Source organism: Lampetra planeri, chromosome 23 (assembly GCF_965212315.1).
Source record: "Lampetra planeri chromosome 23, kcLamPlan1.2.h2, whole genome shotgun sequence".
Classification (NCBI taxonomy): Eukaryota; Metazoa; Chordata; class Hyperoartia; order Petromyzontiformes; family Petromyzontidae; genus Lampetra; species Lampetra planeri.
Window position 1 is genome coordinate 5,788,330 of NC_136129.1, and position 16,710 is coordinate 5,805,039.

General features: G+C 43.2%; 1 protein-coding gene across 1 annotated transcript; it reads right to left on the reverse strand.

Moving 5' to 3' along the window:
- Positions 1-1,606: 1,606 nt before the first annotated feature.
- On the reverse strand, positions 1,607-12,520 carry LOC144726311 (membrane progestin receptor beta-like). Its single transcript, XM_078604907.1, has 6 exons — positions 12,038-12,520; positions 9,328-9,505; positions 7,972-8,718; positions 7,352-7,459; positions 6,536-6,733; positions 1,607-4,250 (listed from the first exon to the last, which is right to left on the reverse strand). The coding sequence occupies exons 3-6, from the start codon at positions 8,632-8,634 to the stop codon at positions 4,143-4,145; spliced, it is 1,077 nt and encodes a 358-aa protein (XP_078461033.1). The 5' UTR covers positions 8,635-8,718; positions 9,328-9,505; positions 12,038-12,520; the 3' UTR covers positions 1,607-4,142.
- Positions 12,521-16,710: the final 4,190 nt, after the last annotated feature.

Here is a 16,710-nt window from a genome sequence, read left to right on the forward strand (position 1 = left end):
AATGTCTTTAACTTTGCAGATATTCTCTAATCTACACGTTCCTTTTTTGTCTTTCAACGTAACCCCAAACATGCACACCTCTCCATGCATTGTGCACTTTTCAGCTTTTGCTCCTTTTGGTCAATGCCCATAGCAGGTTATATACAGTACACCGATTAAAACCCGTCTTCTTTAGACAAACACTGTTGATTTGAAGCTTTCGTGACTGCAGGAATCCATACTCTTTGGTTCTTTCGGTAAAGGCACGTAGGTATAAAATAAAATAAATCACGCACCTGATGCCGGACGTCATGATATATTTTATTTCATACCTACGTGACTTTACCGAAAGAACCAAAGAGTATATAAACACTATGTTGTTTTTCATTATTCTTTTCCAAAAAGCACTCCAACCTGCCCTCATCCATGTTCTTAATTGTATTGCTTTGATCCCAATGTGATTTAAAAAACTGCCAAATGAAGCGTTTTCCAGTTGTCCGACAGATAACATTTTACTGCTCAGCACGCTTTGCACGTACTGTATTTATCTCGAGCCCCACTTACGTTCTTCTATAATTTCCTAGAGTTAATTTCCATATCTCGTTATTATGACATCGCCTATACAGGGACTCCTCTACCTACCAACGAGTTAGGTTCCAGAGTTATGTTCGTAAGTCGATTTGTTCATAAGTCCAACTTTACTCCTCTCGATCCAAACATATTGTACAGCATGTACACTAAACACGGGGAATGACTTTAAAAGTTGTATAATCTCCTGTAGATTCCACCACCGCCATCTATTGCGCGGCGGTTGAACTTATGACTCTCGTTCCGAACAGACAACTGGACATACGGACAGGTTTGTCCATATACCTGAAAATTCGAAGGTCGAATGTTCTTAAGTAGAGGAGTCTCTGTATTTAAGCATTACATTTTTCCAATAAGATGTTCAGTAAACATTCTAATGCAGCTCTGAATGACACAACTGTTACCTTGACTCCCCATTTAGCATGCATTTTGGTACTTTGTTCATCCACTCTTAAGTCAAGCTGCTCCATTCTTATCATCGGGATATTATTATTTCCGATCAAATGTCTTTAGGCCTCGAGTTTGCGAGAGAAATTATTGCATCAATTTCCACCGACTCAGATGTATTGTCATAGTCAACAATGGCTCGGTTATGATCATTGATATGTCTTTGATATTCACATCTTTTTCCAGTGATTTCCGTTAACAAAATGTGTACAAGTGTTATAATAGGAAAATTATAAAACGGGTTCGTCTTCCTAAATCTGTTTGTAAAACTGACACACCTCTGGTGTTCTGCTTACAAGTCAGCCTATTCCTATAAAAAAAACACAATGGGAAACCAATATTAATGACCCACCTGAAGACGATTGCTTGTGTGTTTTTTCTACCTACGTGACTTTACCGAAAGAACCAAAGAGTATGACCATTAATTCTTATCAAGGCTGATAATTATCAGCAACAAGGCCAGACCTTTCCAGTTAAGGAAAACACGTTAAACTTTACCTATTAAGCTATTATTATAATTTATATTAACATAGTCATAGGTTAAAATTAGTTGCATATGCTATAAAGGACTTTGCTCTATACCAAGGGGATTCCATAGACCCCTAAAGGGGCTGCAGGTATCATTAAGGGTCATTGAAAGACCAATGGATCTTGCAGGGGTATGAAAAGTGACAAGAAGGTTGCAATTAATCTATACACCAGCAACTATACTAATCCCTAACCCTAACCAACGATGCAACTGTCAGAGCAACTCACCACCTTCGTCATTGACACCACCCTATAACAGCAAGGCGCGTGGCGTACAATACTGTCATAGAAGGGTATTTTGGGTGACGATTCTTCTGCGGAAGATAGTGCAAAACAAATTTCACTGGCATAGCTGGAAGCGGTGTTACAATGAAGTAGGTGGTGATTTCCTTTTATCTGTGCTTCTACACCACTCTCATATATGGTGTCTAATTAATTGCTTTGGTTATAAATACAGGTTAACAGGTTCAGTGGCATTTCAGTAGTGGTTTAAAGAGGTCCCAAGTCCAACAAGATGAGGTTGAGGACCACTGCTGTATATTGCACATTAAGAGTATACACTGTATATAAATATATGTGCACACCAAGAGTACTGTACGTATACAGTATAGTTATAACTCTATAAATCTGTAGTAACAACGTTGCTAATAGTGCACTCTATTCAAAATGCTTCCTCAAATTCCTTTTAGGTTAAGTTGCATCATTAATACATTTGCGCATGCAGCCAACACATGCAAAATAATTGCTTAATAAAATGTTAATTTTGTTAACACTCGTCAGTGTTATTAACTGTGAAGTGTACCGATGGCCCACTTAATGGCATGTGTAACACACTCTCCACCAACGGCCCATACACACACCTGTGCAATATGCCTTCCGTAAAGCCACCCACTCAATACAGAAATTGTTAGCGTATGCGCGTCAATGCACATGACAATCGCACACTACTTTCCACTGGGTAACACACACACACACACGCTATGCCCTCGACCTCACTAATATGTCCCGTCCCATTCTCACCACGTTCAAGCTCGTGAAATCACATGCAGAAACACAAAACATGTATGTACCAGTGCGCACTCCTTCAATAACTTCGCACGTACATTCAAGATAGCGTCGTTTCTGTGTGGATGTGTCACGTTACACGTGCACAATAACTTTCCCATCCACAGCACATTCTTACTGGCTCACCATTATCCTACAAAAGCGTGCATTCAGTTACCAGCTTACACATTTTTCAAGCTATCCTTTATAGGCTACTAGTTACACGCATTCACCTATGAACCAACACGGATACGTGTGGGTCATTTGCTACTACTTAACATAGCACACTGCATTCGTGTTAATTTCACATGCATGCACGCACACACTACCAATTTCTCACTAGAGTAATGACAACCACACATCACTATCCAGTCTGCAATATATCACACACACAATAGCTTTTCGCTCACAAATAAATCCCACAATTCCACAGGTTCACGCTCATTAATTCACACTCTCTCAATCTCACAAGCAAATGCCAGTACAATGGCTGTCTTACTACATAGTACTCTACCGTGTTAGTGTTTCATGGAAATAACACGGGTGAATATGCAATATCCTGCATATAATGGTGTTTTATGGGGTGCCTCTAAATATATTTTAATTCGACGAAAAATGGAAAACCGTGCTCCAAACGTTAAGAAGAATTGATCATCGTGCAAAGCGATGACTTATTGTTCACTGCGTCTCCACGCTGCGCTGGAACGTTGTCCGCCAGTTGCAGTCTTAGCCGAGCACCGTACAGCAACTACTCTGGAATTGGATAACGACTTCCGCTAATTCACCTGGGATTTTTTTTGCATTGTTTCAGTGGTGTACTCTTCTTACCTTTCCTCATATTTCTTTTCCAATGTAAATCATTTTACATCGAGCAACGTAAACAACATAAGCTGTAAATTTGGCTAAAGTTTGGTCTTCATGGAAATAACGGGAACTCGCCCAGTATTGAAGACACAATGTACAACACATACACAGTACACTAATACAGACTTACCCAGCACATTCTTACCATATTTCTTTTTGTTGTCCTTCCACGTGCATTATCACGGTTGACTACGTACGGTGCGAAAGAAGTTCAACATGCATACATTCTCGAGATACACTCGCTGAGTGTTTTTTTCAATTACTCTCTCGTGTCAGAGACAAGAACCCATGCATGTTGCATGAGGTGCAAACCTCCGCTCATTGAAAGAACATGCATGCATTCACCAATGTACTGCGCGCTTACTAAGGTGTTATACATAAGGTTACGATTTTGGCATTGTAATGTTTAGCAGAATTTACGTTCGAGGTGCAAAAGAAAAATGACAGAAATTTCACAAAATCCTGTGGGCTTTATATTCAAATTCACAATATCCGTGACCACTATGAACTACGTGCCAAAATCGCAGCCCTAGCTGTATATATGCTCACCCATTAACCCCCTCACATACATACGCACTTGTAACTGCACATGCCCCGCAGAGCATCGTGGGGGCAAGTACCTTCATGGCCTGATCGTGCAAATCTTAAGCTGTTGAAACATCTGTGAGCCTCAGGACAAGACAGCAAGCTCCCTACTTGTCCTTATTGGCAAGCTGCTTCCTCATCTGTAAAGTGCACAGTGCAGCAGTGGATACGCTGAGTCCAGCCAGCGCTCCAAAGGACATCAGAGCCCACCTCACCTGGGGAATGAGGAAAACACCAACTCTCAACGGTTAATTATAATGTCCCTGTTGTTGTGATACGAGACAATGGTGCATGATATGGCAGGTGCTTCAAAAGATGCTTTATTGAAACGTGGGAGTCCTTCAGTGTGTGTGTTGGTTTTTTTGGGAGGGGGCTAGAATGATGTCATTGCCCGAGGTCAATACCAGTAAATATTGAAGCACAGGCTCTGTAAGATTCTACATTGATTCATGGGCATTGTGTAGTAAAGAAGATAGTGAAAGAAACCGATTCAACTGGTTTGAGAGAGGAATGTAATCCATCACCAGAGGTTGTATTTGTCGGTCCCAATCATATTCAAAATAGTTTTCATGAAAATAGTAAATTTCACTTCATTGCATAATTCGCATCACCCGATAATATACAGGAATATTGATGTGTAAACGTTCCCAAATTGATGTATTTTATTTCTCCAAGTAAACCAAATCCTGAACTATTTAATACATGTTTTACGCAGCTCTACAAACTAATGGCCTGTGAAAACTAAATTGTAAAATAATCTTGGCGAGTCAACTGTCATTAATGAGGTTGTTATATAGTTTATTACTTCAAGCCAATGAATGCCAGTGCGCAGAGGAAGTAATGAGAATAAAAGAAAAGTGTATAAAGAGCCAGTTATTGTGTACACAAACAAGACTGTAAAACCCTTTAAAAATACACAAGTTCACCACTTGTAAATGTCAATGTGGTGTAGATAAATTAGGTCCAGTGTCATATGAGGATATTATAAAAACGTGGTCTCCACTGCACAATACCTTCGAAACGTTTAGTTACTTCATAACACGAAAAATATGCTTGAGAACGAAATTTGGTAATGTTTGTTGACTCTACATTACCGAGTTAGCTCTTAAAAGATTAGTGCACTTTTCACAATTTTTATTCCGTGACCATTTCTAAAGGTCTTATTTTAGAAATTGAGCTGTATGATACCATCTTTTCAGAAACCCAAACTGTATTGTGGCTCTAATAACTTGAGACCTTTCAGACATTCAAAAAGTCAAATAAAATTGGGTTTACACATTTTGTTCTGAGTTTGCCATTAAATCTCAGAATACATCTCTGAAGTTATCGGGTTAAAATGAGTCATTATGAACGTTTTCAATGATTTAGTTATTTTTTAAAGGTTCATGGTGATTTAAAATACGAGTTTCATCAAGGGTTGTTGTATATGTAATGTAGTAACTCGGCGGGAGACGACTTCACGGGTAGCACACTCTTTATTTCACCAACTTCGTTTCACAGGTGACTAACACCCACTGTAGTATCTCGGGTGACTAACACCCACTTGGTTACTCGGGTGACTAACACCCACTTGGTTACTCGGGTGACTAACACCCACTTGGTTACTCGGGTGACTAACACCCACTTAGTTACTCGGGTGACCAACACCCACTCAGCTACTCGGGTGACTAACACCCACTGAGCTGCCCGGGTGACCAACACCCACTTAGCTACTCGGGTGACTAACACCCACTGAGCTACTCGGGTGACCAACACCCACTTAGCTACTCGGGTGACTAACACCCACTGAGCTACTCGAACACGGGCTCTTACGCCCCGTAGCCTCTCGGAACACACCCAGCCGGGGTGTTCCTCTCGACCCTGGGTCCCACAGTCCCGACCCACATGGGCGTCGGACCACGGGTCCCACAGTCTCGCCTCCGAGCCACACAGGGCCCCGGTCCCAACAAGGACAGCGGGACTAGGGGTCTCAGGGCACTACCTCTTCCCTCCGTCTTCGATCTTCAACTGGTTAACAACAACCTCGAGTGCTCTCGCGTGTCACCCTTTATACACTCCCTGCGGACGTCGCTGAGAGCACTCATCCCATTTGACCAATCACCGGGCGCTGGCTACGATCCTGTTTTCCCACAGTGTCAGCGCGCCTCACCACTCACACCGCCCCGTGATCTCTCACTCCCGGCGCGCGCGTCCACACCACGCCCCCAACGCGTGCCCAACCCCGCACCCCGTGCCGCCCCGTGATCCATCACTGTCGGCGCACGTCAACACCACCACTACATATAGATGCTATCGCAATATCAGCAAAAAAATGTCTGTGGGGACCTGAGCATTGTTCTTAAACGTAATTTGTGTTTCTTTCCGTTTTTAAAGAAGATCCGAGATGATCAGGTGTGGGACTTATTGATATATTGGTTCAGTTGACACACAGTGATAAATTAACCATCATGAATTGTTTTTGTGCAAGATGCATGATAATGAAAATAAATATAAATCTCACCTCAACGTCGGAGTGATTCCTTCCATTGTGACGCTTTAAAAAATCCAAGTGAACAGCCTCGATCTGCGTGATCGTGCACAAGGACAGCAGCACGTGGAAGATCTGGTGGCTGTGCCCCAGCACGTTGAAGCAGCCCGGATTTAGCTGCTCTGGTAGTGGAAATGTGAAGAATACAGCCGACAGCAGAAAGAAGGCCACCTAGGGACACAAAAGACAAAGATCCCCTGCTGTGTATAGCATTCATAGCCTGCAAGGCCAATTGCTGTTAGCAAGCACATATTCATTAATGTTTGTATGGTACAAGAGGAGGTGGTTTTGGCCACCAGTACCATGCCTGCCCATCTGTCTCCCCAGTGCTTATGTTTATACGCTACACCAGGTGCTCATTTAAGACTGGGTCGACTTTCGGTAGGCTCAGGCTGGTCCGGATGCATTTGCCACTGATGTTTAGCCGTGGCTGGGAATTGAACCAAGGGTTACAAGGTTCGTAGTGTAGTGTTGCGCTAACCCAGGGATCGGCAACCTGCAGCTACGGAGCCGCATGCGGTGCTTTACAGACTGTTTCGTTACGTAATGTATGTACGTATTCACATGCATTGCGGCTCTTGAAATATTTAATTTTGTACCGAATTCAAAAAAAATATTATCTTGTTATTTGGTTACTGATCCCTGCGCTAACCACCGTGCCACATCTCTACTACTCTCCACACCTTAGAATACACACACACAATGACGGTGATGATGATAATCTGTGACGGTGATGGTGCTGATGAAGGAGAAGTGGAAGGCTCATGTGATGATGCCCTGAGCTTGCACCTGAGCTACGTGGAAGAGGAATGCAGGATCGTGGTTTGGGCTTGATGTGACGAGACGGTGAGCGATGGGCGAGATGACCACCACATACGCCACAGCACACGGTAGCACCTGCGCACACCATAGAGAAAAACACCATCGCCATTCTCATTCTCCATTGTTTTTAAATCTTGTTATAAACACAATGATGTTGAACAAAATAGTGTAACTATATCCATAAATATTTGTTAATGCTCTAGTACTTTGGGCTCCATGACCACACTTAACATGATTAACTAATTACACGTGATTAGTTGTGGAATGATTGGCGATGGTGGTTGCAGCTATTACACTCGCTGTATATGCGAAGCTTTAATAACAATATGTAAACTGCACATCTAGGATCAAACTCCACTAACACATAAAATATCTCCCATGTGTTTTCAGGTTGTGCCATATGTTTTTCGGTATAATCTCTCCATGTGCTGGGAGCTTCTTCAGGAACTGAATTGAAAAGGAAATGAATTGAAAAGTTTCTGAAGTAGCTCCCCCTGCAAGTGAGAGTGAAATACCATGCCAAAGAACATGCGGTACAACCCAAAAACACATCTACAGCACAATTGCAAAAACCTACAAAGAAACACCTTAAAAAGCTTGCGCCCGAGTGAGTGGGGCATTCGGAAGCACAGGTTGGCGAAGCAACACCCAGCACAGGAGAGCCACGCGAGCATCCAGGTAGTTGGCAGGTAGACATCGTCGCGGAGGAACGCAAAGCCACCGGGTCCAGCGCAGTAGAAGTAGTGTCCCACAGCACTGCCATACTGGTACAGCGCCACGCCCACGTAGTCGAGGAAGAAGAAGCCGTAGTGCGCCAACTCGGAGCGCGAGTGGAAGAGGTGCGCCACCGTGCTCAGCGCCATGTAGGCCGCTCCAGAAAGTGCCAAGAGAAAGAAAGGCCACGACGCGATGTCTGCGCGGGTGGCGGCCAACTCAGGGATCTTGCCAATGCGGGCCAGCACAAGGAGCGTGCCCAAGAGATGCGTCCACACGTTGGCGATCTCGTTGTGCCGAGCAAAAAGGCTCAGTGCGTAGAAGCGCCACGGCTGGCCCGGCGGCCGGTAGCCAGACGTGATGTACTTCTCGTGGAAGACGACGGGCACTTCTCGGAAAGTGCGGCACACTGACGAGATGGTGGGAGACGAAGGTGACGAGGACATAGGGCGGTTGGCTAGTGCTGCCAGCACGCTCGGCAGGCGAGCCAAGTTGATGTAGGCACGGCCAATCTGTTCCCCGATTACGGTGGCCATCGTGACCGAGGACTTGCGAGTTTTTCCACGGAGGAAGAGATGCCAACTCACTGTCGTTTTTTTACTTGAATCCTCGCCTCAGTTCTGAAATTGAGTGCCAACCGTTAGTGGGCAAATGTAAAAAGAAAAAGCAAGCACTGCAAACATTAACATATACGGCTTTCCTTTTAGAAGGAACATTAAGTCTACACTACTTGCCAACATCAACGCACATATAAAGTGTTTCATATATTTCATATATGTTTAGAAGTGATTACTGTTGCTGCATATGTGAGGAAAGTGAGTTTCTGACACGACTGATATTTCGATCTAATGACATGCCAGATATTCATCCAATCACACTATCCTTGGTTTGCGCTTACCCATTAGTGGTCCTTTTCAATTCCTCTGTTTTAAGTTGATAAAATATAAATGGAAAATGCTACTTCAGCTTTCACGTAGGGTTAGACAATAGAATTAGGGTTAGGATTTCGGGTTAAGCGTTTCAGGTTAGGGAAAATATTACCCAACAATGCTTTTCTGTCCACGAATATGCAGGGATGGTCGTCTCGGCCTAACATTTTACATCTTTCCTTTATATCTCATGGCCGGGAATCTAACTCAGCTCACCAGGCACACGTAGTTTTGCACTAATCTGAAATAATGCATTAAAACATACAAGTGGAGGTACATTGTGATATGATAAACGCTTACCTTTTTGAGTTGTGAAGCTATGTAGGCAAGAGTTCCTCTGCAATTAGTAAACATGCAGGTGACCAGAGTCCATCGGTGTTGCCAACACAGAGGGCCCGTCAACGGGTTGCCGGGGAGATGCCATTACTTCTGAAAGTGGCCACACCCTGAGAAAACCGGCTTCATGGCACTCCAGCAACTGCGTTTAAACACAGATAAATAATCACACCCAGCAACGCAATAAACAATAGACAGCAAATGCCACATCAGTTTAGTTTAAGACACCTGCTTTAAAAATATATAATGGCAATGAAGTATACATAAACACTCCACAATCTGGATTGTGTGGCAAGGCCCTCTTCCAGCAGTAGATTGACAAAACATGTTAGGTATATATCAGTTGTTAATAGCCTGATACATGCAACATTCATAGGACCCGATTCTTGTGTTGATGGAAATAATTTTTTTTATGATTTAGGGCATAAAAAAAGGTTAAATTAAGACTCATAAGTGTAGGAATGATATGTTTTTGGGGCCATGCTATCAGCATAAATAAGCTGATGATCCATGACGTCCATGGCTTTACCTGACATATGAGGAAATGCCTATGGCCAAATTACCCGGAATGCGCCCCATCTTGTCACAAGCAAATACAGTATAAGAAAAAAACTGTTCCACGTCTCTAAATATAAATAAATAACCCCATATTTTTTGTCCATCAGCCTAATCGTTTCCCAGACCAATATTATCAAGCAGCATTCGTTTAAGTAAACTCTACACTGCTTTAAATATTCTAGGTATATTGTAAAAAAAATACCTGAGATTCGCGGACGACAAATTTGGTTGATTGGAAGAAAGCTGCGTAGTACTGATGGAAAGTGTTCATATGCTGAATAAGTTAGGAAAGGATGCAGGAATTAGGATTAATGTGGAAAAGACGATGGTGTTCGGAAGGGAGGCCATTGAGAAGGAAGTAATACTAGAAGGCAGCAAATTGATGAATGTAAAGGAATTTGTATACTTGAGAAGTCTACTGACATGGGACAATGACTGCACGGAAGACATGAGCGAGGATCCCAAAGGCAAAAGGAGTAATGGCAGTACTCAATAACAGAGAGAGAAGCAAGCAAATCAGCTACAAGATCAAAGTGAACATCTTAAGAACATACGTATTCAGTACAGCTTTGTATGCCTGCGAGACTTGGACATTGAAAAATACTAATAGAGATATGATATTGGCAATAGAAATATATTGCTATAGGATACTGCATCTAAACTGGACCCACGGAGTGAACAACGTAGAAGTAATAAAAAGGTTACACACAGAAGACAACCTGATGCAGGCAGTGATGAGAAGGAAAGTGGCACTATTTGACACATTTAAGATGGACAACATGAAAATTAAAAGTATGTTGTTCATAAAAATGGAAGGAACCGTAAAAAGAGGAATACATAACAGACAATGGCTTAACAACGACGTAAATAAATTGGTGCCAGAAAGATGTGGCACGACTTGAGAATAATGGCACAAGACTGAGGAAAGTGGAAAGAAATTACGAAATGTACAGTGGGCACCTAAGGGCTATCTGCCCAATGTGTTGTGATTATACTGTAATAATCGCAGGCAGACTTGTTAAATGTTGCTGTATCACCAGATGATATTGCTAAGAGAACTCCATACAAAGTATATGGGTGGAAGGTTGACACAGATACCCTGTATCGGAAGAAGCGTGTACGTTCTAACACCTTTGTACACGTGTTGCCTCCGGGTTATCAGATCTCACCCCAACCACCAAAAAAACATACAATTGAATTACTCCAATTGAGTACAATGCTGTACTCAATTTGGATTACACACAGCAGCATCTCCCCCACCTGGAAAACTTGGCAGGACCCTCTTGAAAGAGACTCGAGATTCAGTGAGACTTTCCAAGTTAACAAGCGTAAAGATTATAATAATGAGTCTCTTTTCTCATTGTACATATGGGCACGACGACGTCAAGTGATGGGGAAGGAAGCGAAGCGGGCCTGGACGGGTGCTTTGTATGGACTAGAACCATCATCGTTCAACAAAGCGGATGTTAAATCGCCTGCTGCAGGGGGCCTCCATGCAGGAAGCTGAGCCGCAGTGCAGCAGAATCCATTGTCCTGTCGTTGTATGGTGCCAAGTCCACTCTTGTCACCAGAAAAAAAAGAACGACCTTGCCTAGTGAAGCGCTGTACGCCAAAGTGGGCCTCCACGACCTTCATTGGGTAGGCGTACAGGGAGGGGGTCCTCATCCAGAGATGATGAATTGACCAAAGTTCTGTCTTGTACAAAAAACAAACGCTGCTTTACAAACAAGGACACACGTTATCTCCCAGCACCTACGCATTTTGGCCTTCTTATTTCGAAGTCTAGCTTGGTAAATTGCCTTATCTACCCGAGCCATGATTAAAAACAACACCCCACTCAATTACATGGGTTGGTGTGGCCAGCACCACGCACCGGTCCGCCTTTGTCTCCCCCTATATGCCGATTGCTTACACACCGCACGGGGGTACTATGAAATTCAAGGCCAAGTCCACAGATAAATCGCCTAAATCGCCACTGCTTTGTTGGTGGCCGCGAGCCCGAATCGACGACCACGGGTGCGCTAACCACTGCGCCACCGCTCCCGCACGCGGCACGCTTCACGGAATCATAAACCTGTCAATCACTCATCAGTTGCCTATCTTATTAATTATATACCTTTATTGGTCAACACCTCCCCCCCCCTCCGTGCCCCTTATACATCTCAACGTGCATCCTGCATCACAAGGGGTGAAACACAACACAAGACGCAATTTTACATTATTTTGTGTCCGTATTGAAACGACTGCAAAAACTAAATTTCCCTGTACAAGACTACGGGGGGTTAGACCGTACGGGTTCTTCACGGTATGCGGACTCATCAGCAGTGCAGTATCCGTCAACTCACTGACATCGATGTCCGAATCGATGACCGGCGTGGTGAAGTATGGTCAAACCCCCCCACCACCACCACTCATGACCGACGCAGCGTGCGGAGGCCCTCATCCAGCAATGGGTCGACAAGAAGAATAATACATTATTACTCGCACAAGTATATATGTGTTACATTACAAGCGCATGCAACGCTACAACAGTAACCAATGTAGCCAATGTTTACTATACAGTACAGCTTACAAGAGCGTGGTCCACATGTCTTGTGACCCCCCCCCCCAATGAATTGACGCCCCTAAAAATGTCCACCCCTCTTCTTAATAATAATACATATTTTAAATAAACCCTACTTTAAAAAAAGAAATATATTAAGTTTAAGGGGGGGGGGGGGGTCACAAGACATCTGGACCAGCCCGTGTACAGTGCGGAATTACCGCAGTGCCCGTGCGGTCTTTAAACCCCGCATCTCATTCTACGTTTTATTTACACAACGTTCACCTTTTAACAAGAGCACACTCGTCGTCCGGCTGGTACACCACGCAACGAGAGAGAGTTGTGTGTTGTGTGTGTGAGTGTGTAATGATATTTATAAACCGAAGCGAAGCGAACATTTACACGCTTGCGTTGAGGGCTGTCACCGTGCGGCTTCTCCATGCAGTGGCGTCAAACAACTCCGACTTTGTTCTTCGTCGGTTCTTTCGGTAAAGTCACGTAGAAGGGAAATAATAAAAATAGAACATAATATAATACAATTCTCACAAAGAGAATTGTATTTTATTATGTTTCATTTTTATTATTTTTATTAATAAAAAATAAAATATAATAAAATACAATTCTCTTTGTGAGAATTAATAAAAATAAAACATAATAAAAAATATTTTTATTACCGAAAGAACCAAGAAGATGAATCCCGGCAGTCACGAAAGCTTTAAATCAAAAAAGAAGCTCCGACTTTGTAACATCACCCCACACACAAATTACTTAACAAAACACCGCCGCCGTCACGCAAACGCCACTTGAGTTGTCAATTTCTAAAATGTCTAAAACTCTTGTCCCTCGCTGTCAAACACAAAAAAGATAAATCACGAAGGCGATGGTTATTTTATAACGAAGCTACTCTGGATTAACGCCACCCCACAGCTTAGTTACGCAACGGAGTGGTGGCCTTCTTATTCACCACCCACACCACACATTTAAGATAATGCTGCAGTACAAACTTTGGAGTGGAATTTCTTGTTGTTGTTGTCACATATTACAACAACTCCCATCCTCGTTACCGTTTCGTTCACCGGCCGGCGAACGCCGCCTCTGCGTTGTCGATGTTGTCAAAGGGCAGTGAAGTTTGTCGGGGAGACGGTGTCGCTTGGCATCTTTTTAATTATTCAGATCACAATCACACCAACAGAGGTCGTCGTCTCTTCAATTTTTTTTTATTGTGCTGCCTACGGATCAAGATGAGGTCTCGTCGCCCAAAAACCCCCAATCACCCAATGCTCGGCTCTGTGCTTCCAATCATTTCCAACAAACTCGCTTTGTATTCTTTGGTTCTTTCGGTAAAGTCACGTAGGTATAAAATAAAATTAAACAGATCACGACGTTTCGGGCGCAACACAAGCGTCCGTCATCAGGTGGACGCTTGTGTTGCGCCCGAAACGTGATCTATTTGATTTGATTTTCTACCTAAGTGACTTTACCGAAAGAATCAAAATTTTAACTCGCTTTGGTTGTCACAGCTGAAAAGGAAGCTTCTATTCGCCAAAGCTGTTATTTAACAAGAGAAATGCAAATGAAAAGACGACGGTCCAGGTTATTTCTAGTCCAATGATTATAGGCACGTAATATTCTAAATAAATGTTTTTTTTGGGGTTAGATCGCGTGTGCCGTAGCCATCAACAACCAGTAAAGTTTGTCACGTGAACAAGAAAACTCGCCAAATAGTTCATACTTTAGCCCACCGGTGTGTTCGAGAGTAAATTCACAACATTTACAATTTTAGTACACAAATTACACATCAATTCCAGACACCCATCCATCAGATTCACCATGGAAGTGGAGAAAGATGGCAAACTACCATTCTTAGATATTCTGTTTGAGAGGAGACCTGACGGATCCTTGGGACATTCTGTCTACAGGAAAGCCACCCACACAGATTCCTACTTGAAACCTGATTCCCACCACCACCCAACTCAAAATAATTCTCTCATCAAAACGCTATACCACAGAGCTCATGGCATTTCTGACCAACACCACCTGGCCAGTGATTTAAGACATGTACATCGGGCCCTCAGGATGAATGGATACTCTGACCGCACCATCCGCCAAGCTGTTTCTCCCACCATACAGAAACAGCCACTTGAAACTCCGATCAAAACTATCACGTTGCCATATATAGCAGGCGTGACCAAAAAGATCTCCAAAATTCTAAACAAACATAAGATCCAAGTCCGATTCAGTACAGTACATAAAATCCGTGATCTAATTCCATCTGTGAAAGATGTCATTCCTGACTTACAATACCCTGGAGTCTACAAACTGAGTTGCAGCTGTGGTGATTGTTACATTGGAGAAACGAAACGTCATATCTCTGATCGTGTCCGCGAGCACAAGTCAGATATGAAACACGGCAAAACTGATTCTTCCGCCATTGCCGATCATTGCTACAACGCTGTGGGCTTTCATGAGATTGTCTTTTCCGAGACCAAGGTACTCTGCAAACCTCCTGGCTACCATCAAAGGTTTGTACACAAAGCCATCCAAATATACAAACACAGACATAATTTCAACCGTGATGATGGGTACAAACTGAGTAATCATTGGAAAGATGTTATTAACCATGCAAAAAATATTTAACTACCAATATTTGGACCATCTTATTTGACAGGCACTATTCTTTAGTTACCGTACAGTTTACTGATAGACAGCTAGTTTTGTTTTATCATGTTTAGCTTCTTTTTAAATCCTTTATATTAAGTTCACTTGCTTGCGTGCTTACGACCGTGCAAATCTTTCGGTCGTTTTTTAACCCACTTCCCATGATCCAATCGAGCTGACATTTTGCACACAGACTCGTTGTGCGTGACCATTTATTTTCATGAACATTTTTTTCCAAAATTTTACACTTTTTAGGAAAAAATAAATAATATTTAATTACCGATTGCTTAATGGTGGCAGGCAATCATCTGACCCATAGGTGGCAGCCATCTCAAGCCAGAGGACGAGAGGACTCTAGCCGCCACGCATATAAAGGATTTATAGTGAAAAACTTTGTTTTTACGGGTTAATTTTTTTCACACACTGGTTTCCTGCTTTAAGTTTTACCCACTCAGCAACATAGCAAGGGGCTGTTTCTTCCTGACCTGCTTTTCTGCTTCTACCATCTACATAACAAAGGCTCAGTCCCATTAGCAGCAGCCGCACCTTAACAACTCTGGCACCTGCCAGCTCAACCAGTCTACATAACAAAGGCTCAGTCCTAGCAGCAGCCTCAGCCGCACCAACCTTATCATAATAAAAAAAACTCCAATCCAGGGGCCTACCCTGGCTCCTCCCCCCTCAACCAGTATATATACAAGGTCGGGTCTCTTGGAATTTCTCTTTACTTGATACAGCAATCGTACTGTGACAGTTCCACCTGAAGACGGAAGCTTGTGTTGCCTCCGAAACGTCCTGAGTGGGGAGGGGCTGGTCACCCCGTGGTGCCCTTATAAAACGTTTAACCTACTTACGCCGATTCTAGATTTGAAGCTTTCGTGACTGCAAGGATTCATCCTCTCAGCCGACCAAGGCAATGCCACTGTCATCATGGACAATACAGAATACAACAACAAAATCCAAGAACTACTCAACGATGGCAGCTATACAAAAATAAAAAGAGACCCCACCAACAGCCTCGTCTCTAAAACCAAGAAAATAATGTCTGATTCAACTGCATTAATTGATCAGACCAAACAGTTCTCGTTGAAACCTTCTGCAGCCAGGCCACCAAGATTATACGGCTTGCCAAAGATACATAAAGAAGATACACCTCTTCGTCCCATTGTCTCTACTATCAACTCCCCCACCTATAAATTGGCTCGTTTTTTTGTCTGAAATCCTACGGCCTTTCACTGGAAAAACCACCTCTGCGGTACTAAACTCTACTGACCTGGTATCGACAATCAAGGGGATTGCCCTGTCCCCAGACGACCTGCTTGTCAGTTTTGATGCGGTTTCCTTATTCACCCAAGTTCCTGTACCTGACACCATCGCAATCATTGAAGACTTGGTTCATCAAGGACTGAATGCTGGGGTACCCCCCCTGGTGGGACACTGCTTAACCAATACATACTTCACCTGGAATGGAACTTTCTACAAGCAAACTGAGGGCACCCCAATGGGCTCCCCCCTATCTCCGGTTGTAGCCAACATCTTCATGGAGAAATTTGAGACTGACGCCATCCAGACTGCCACTCTACGCCCGA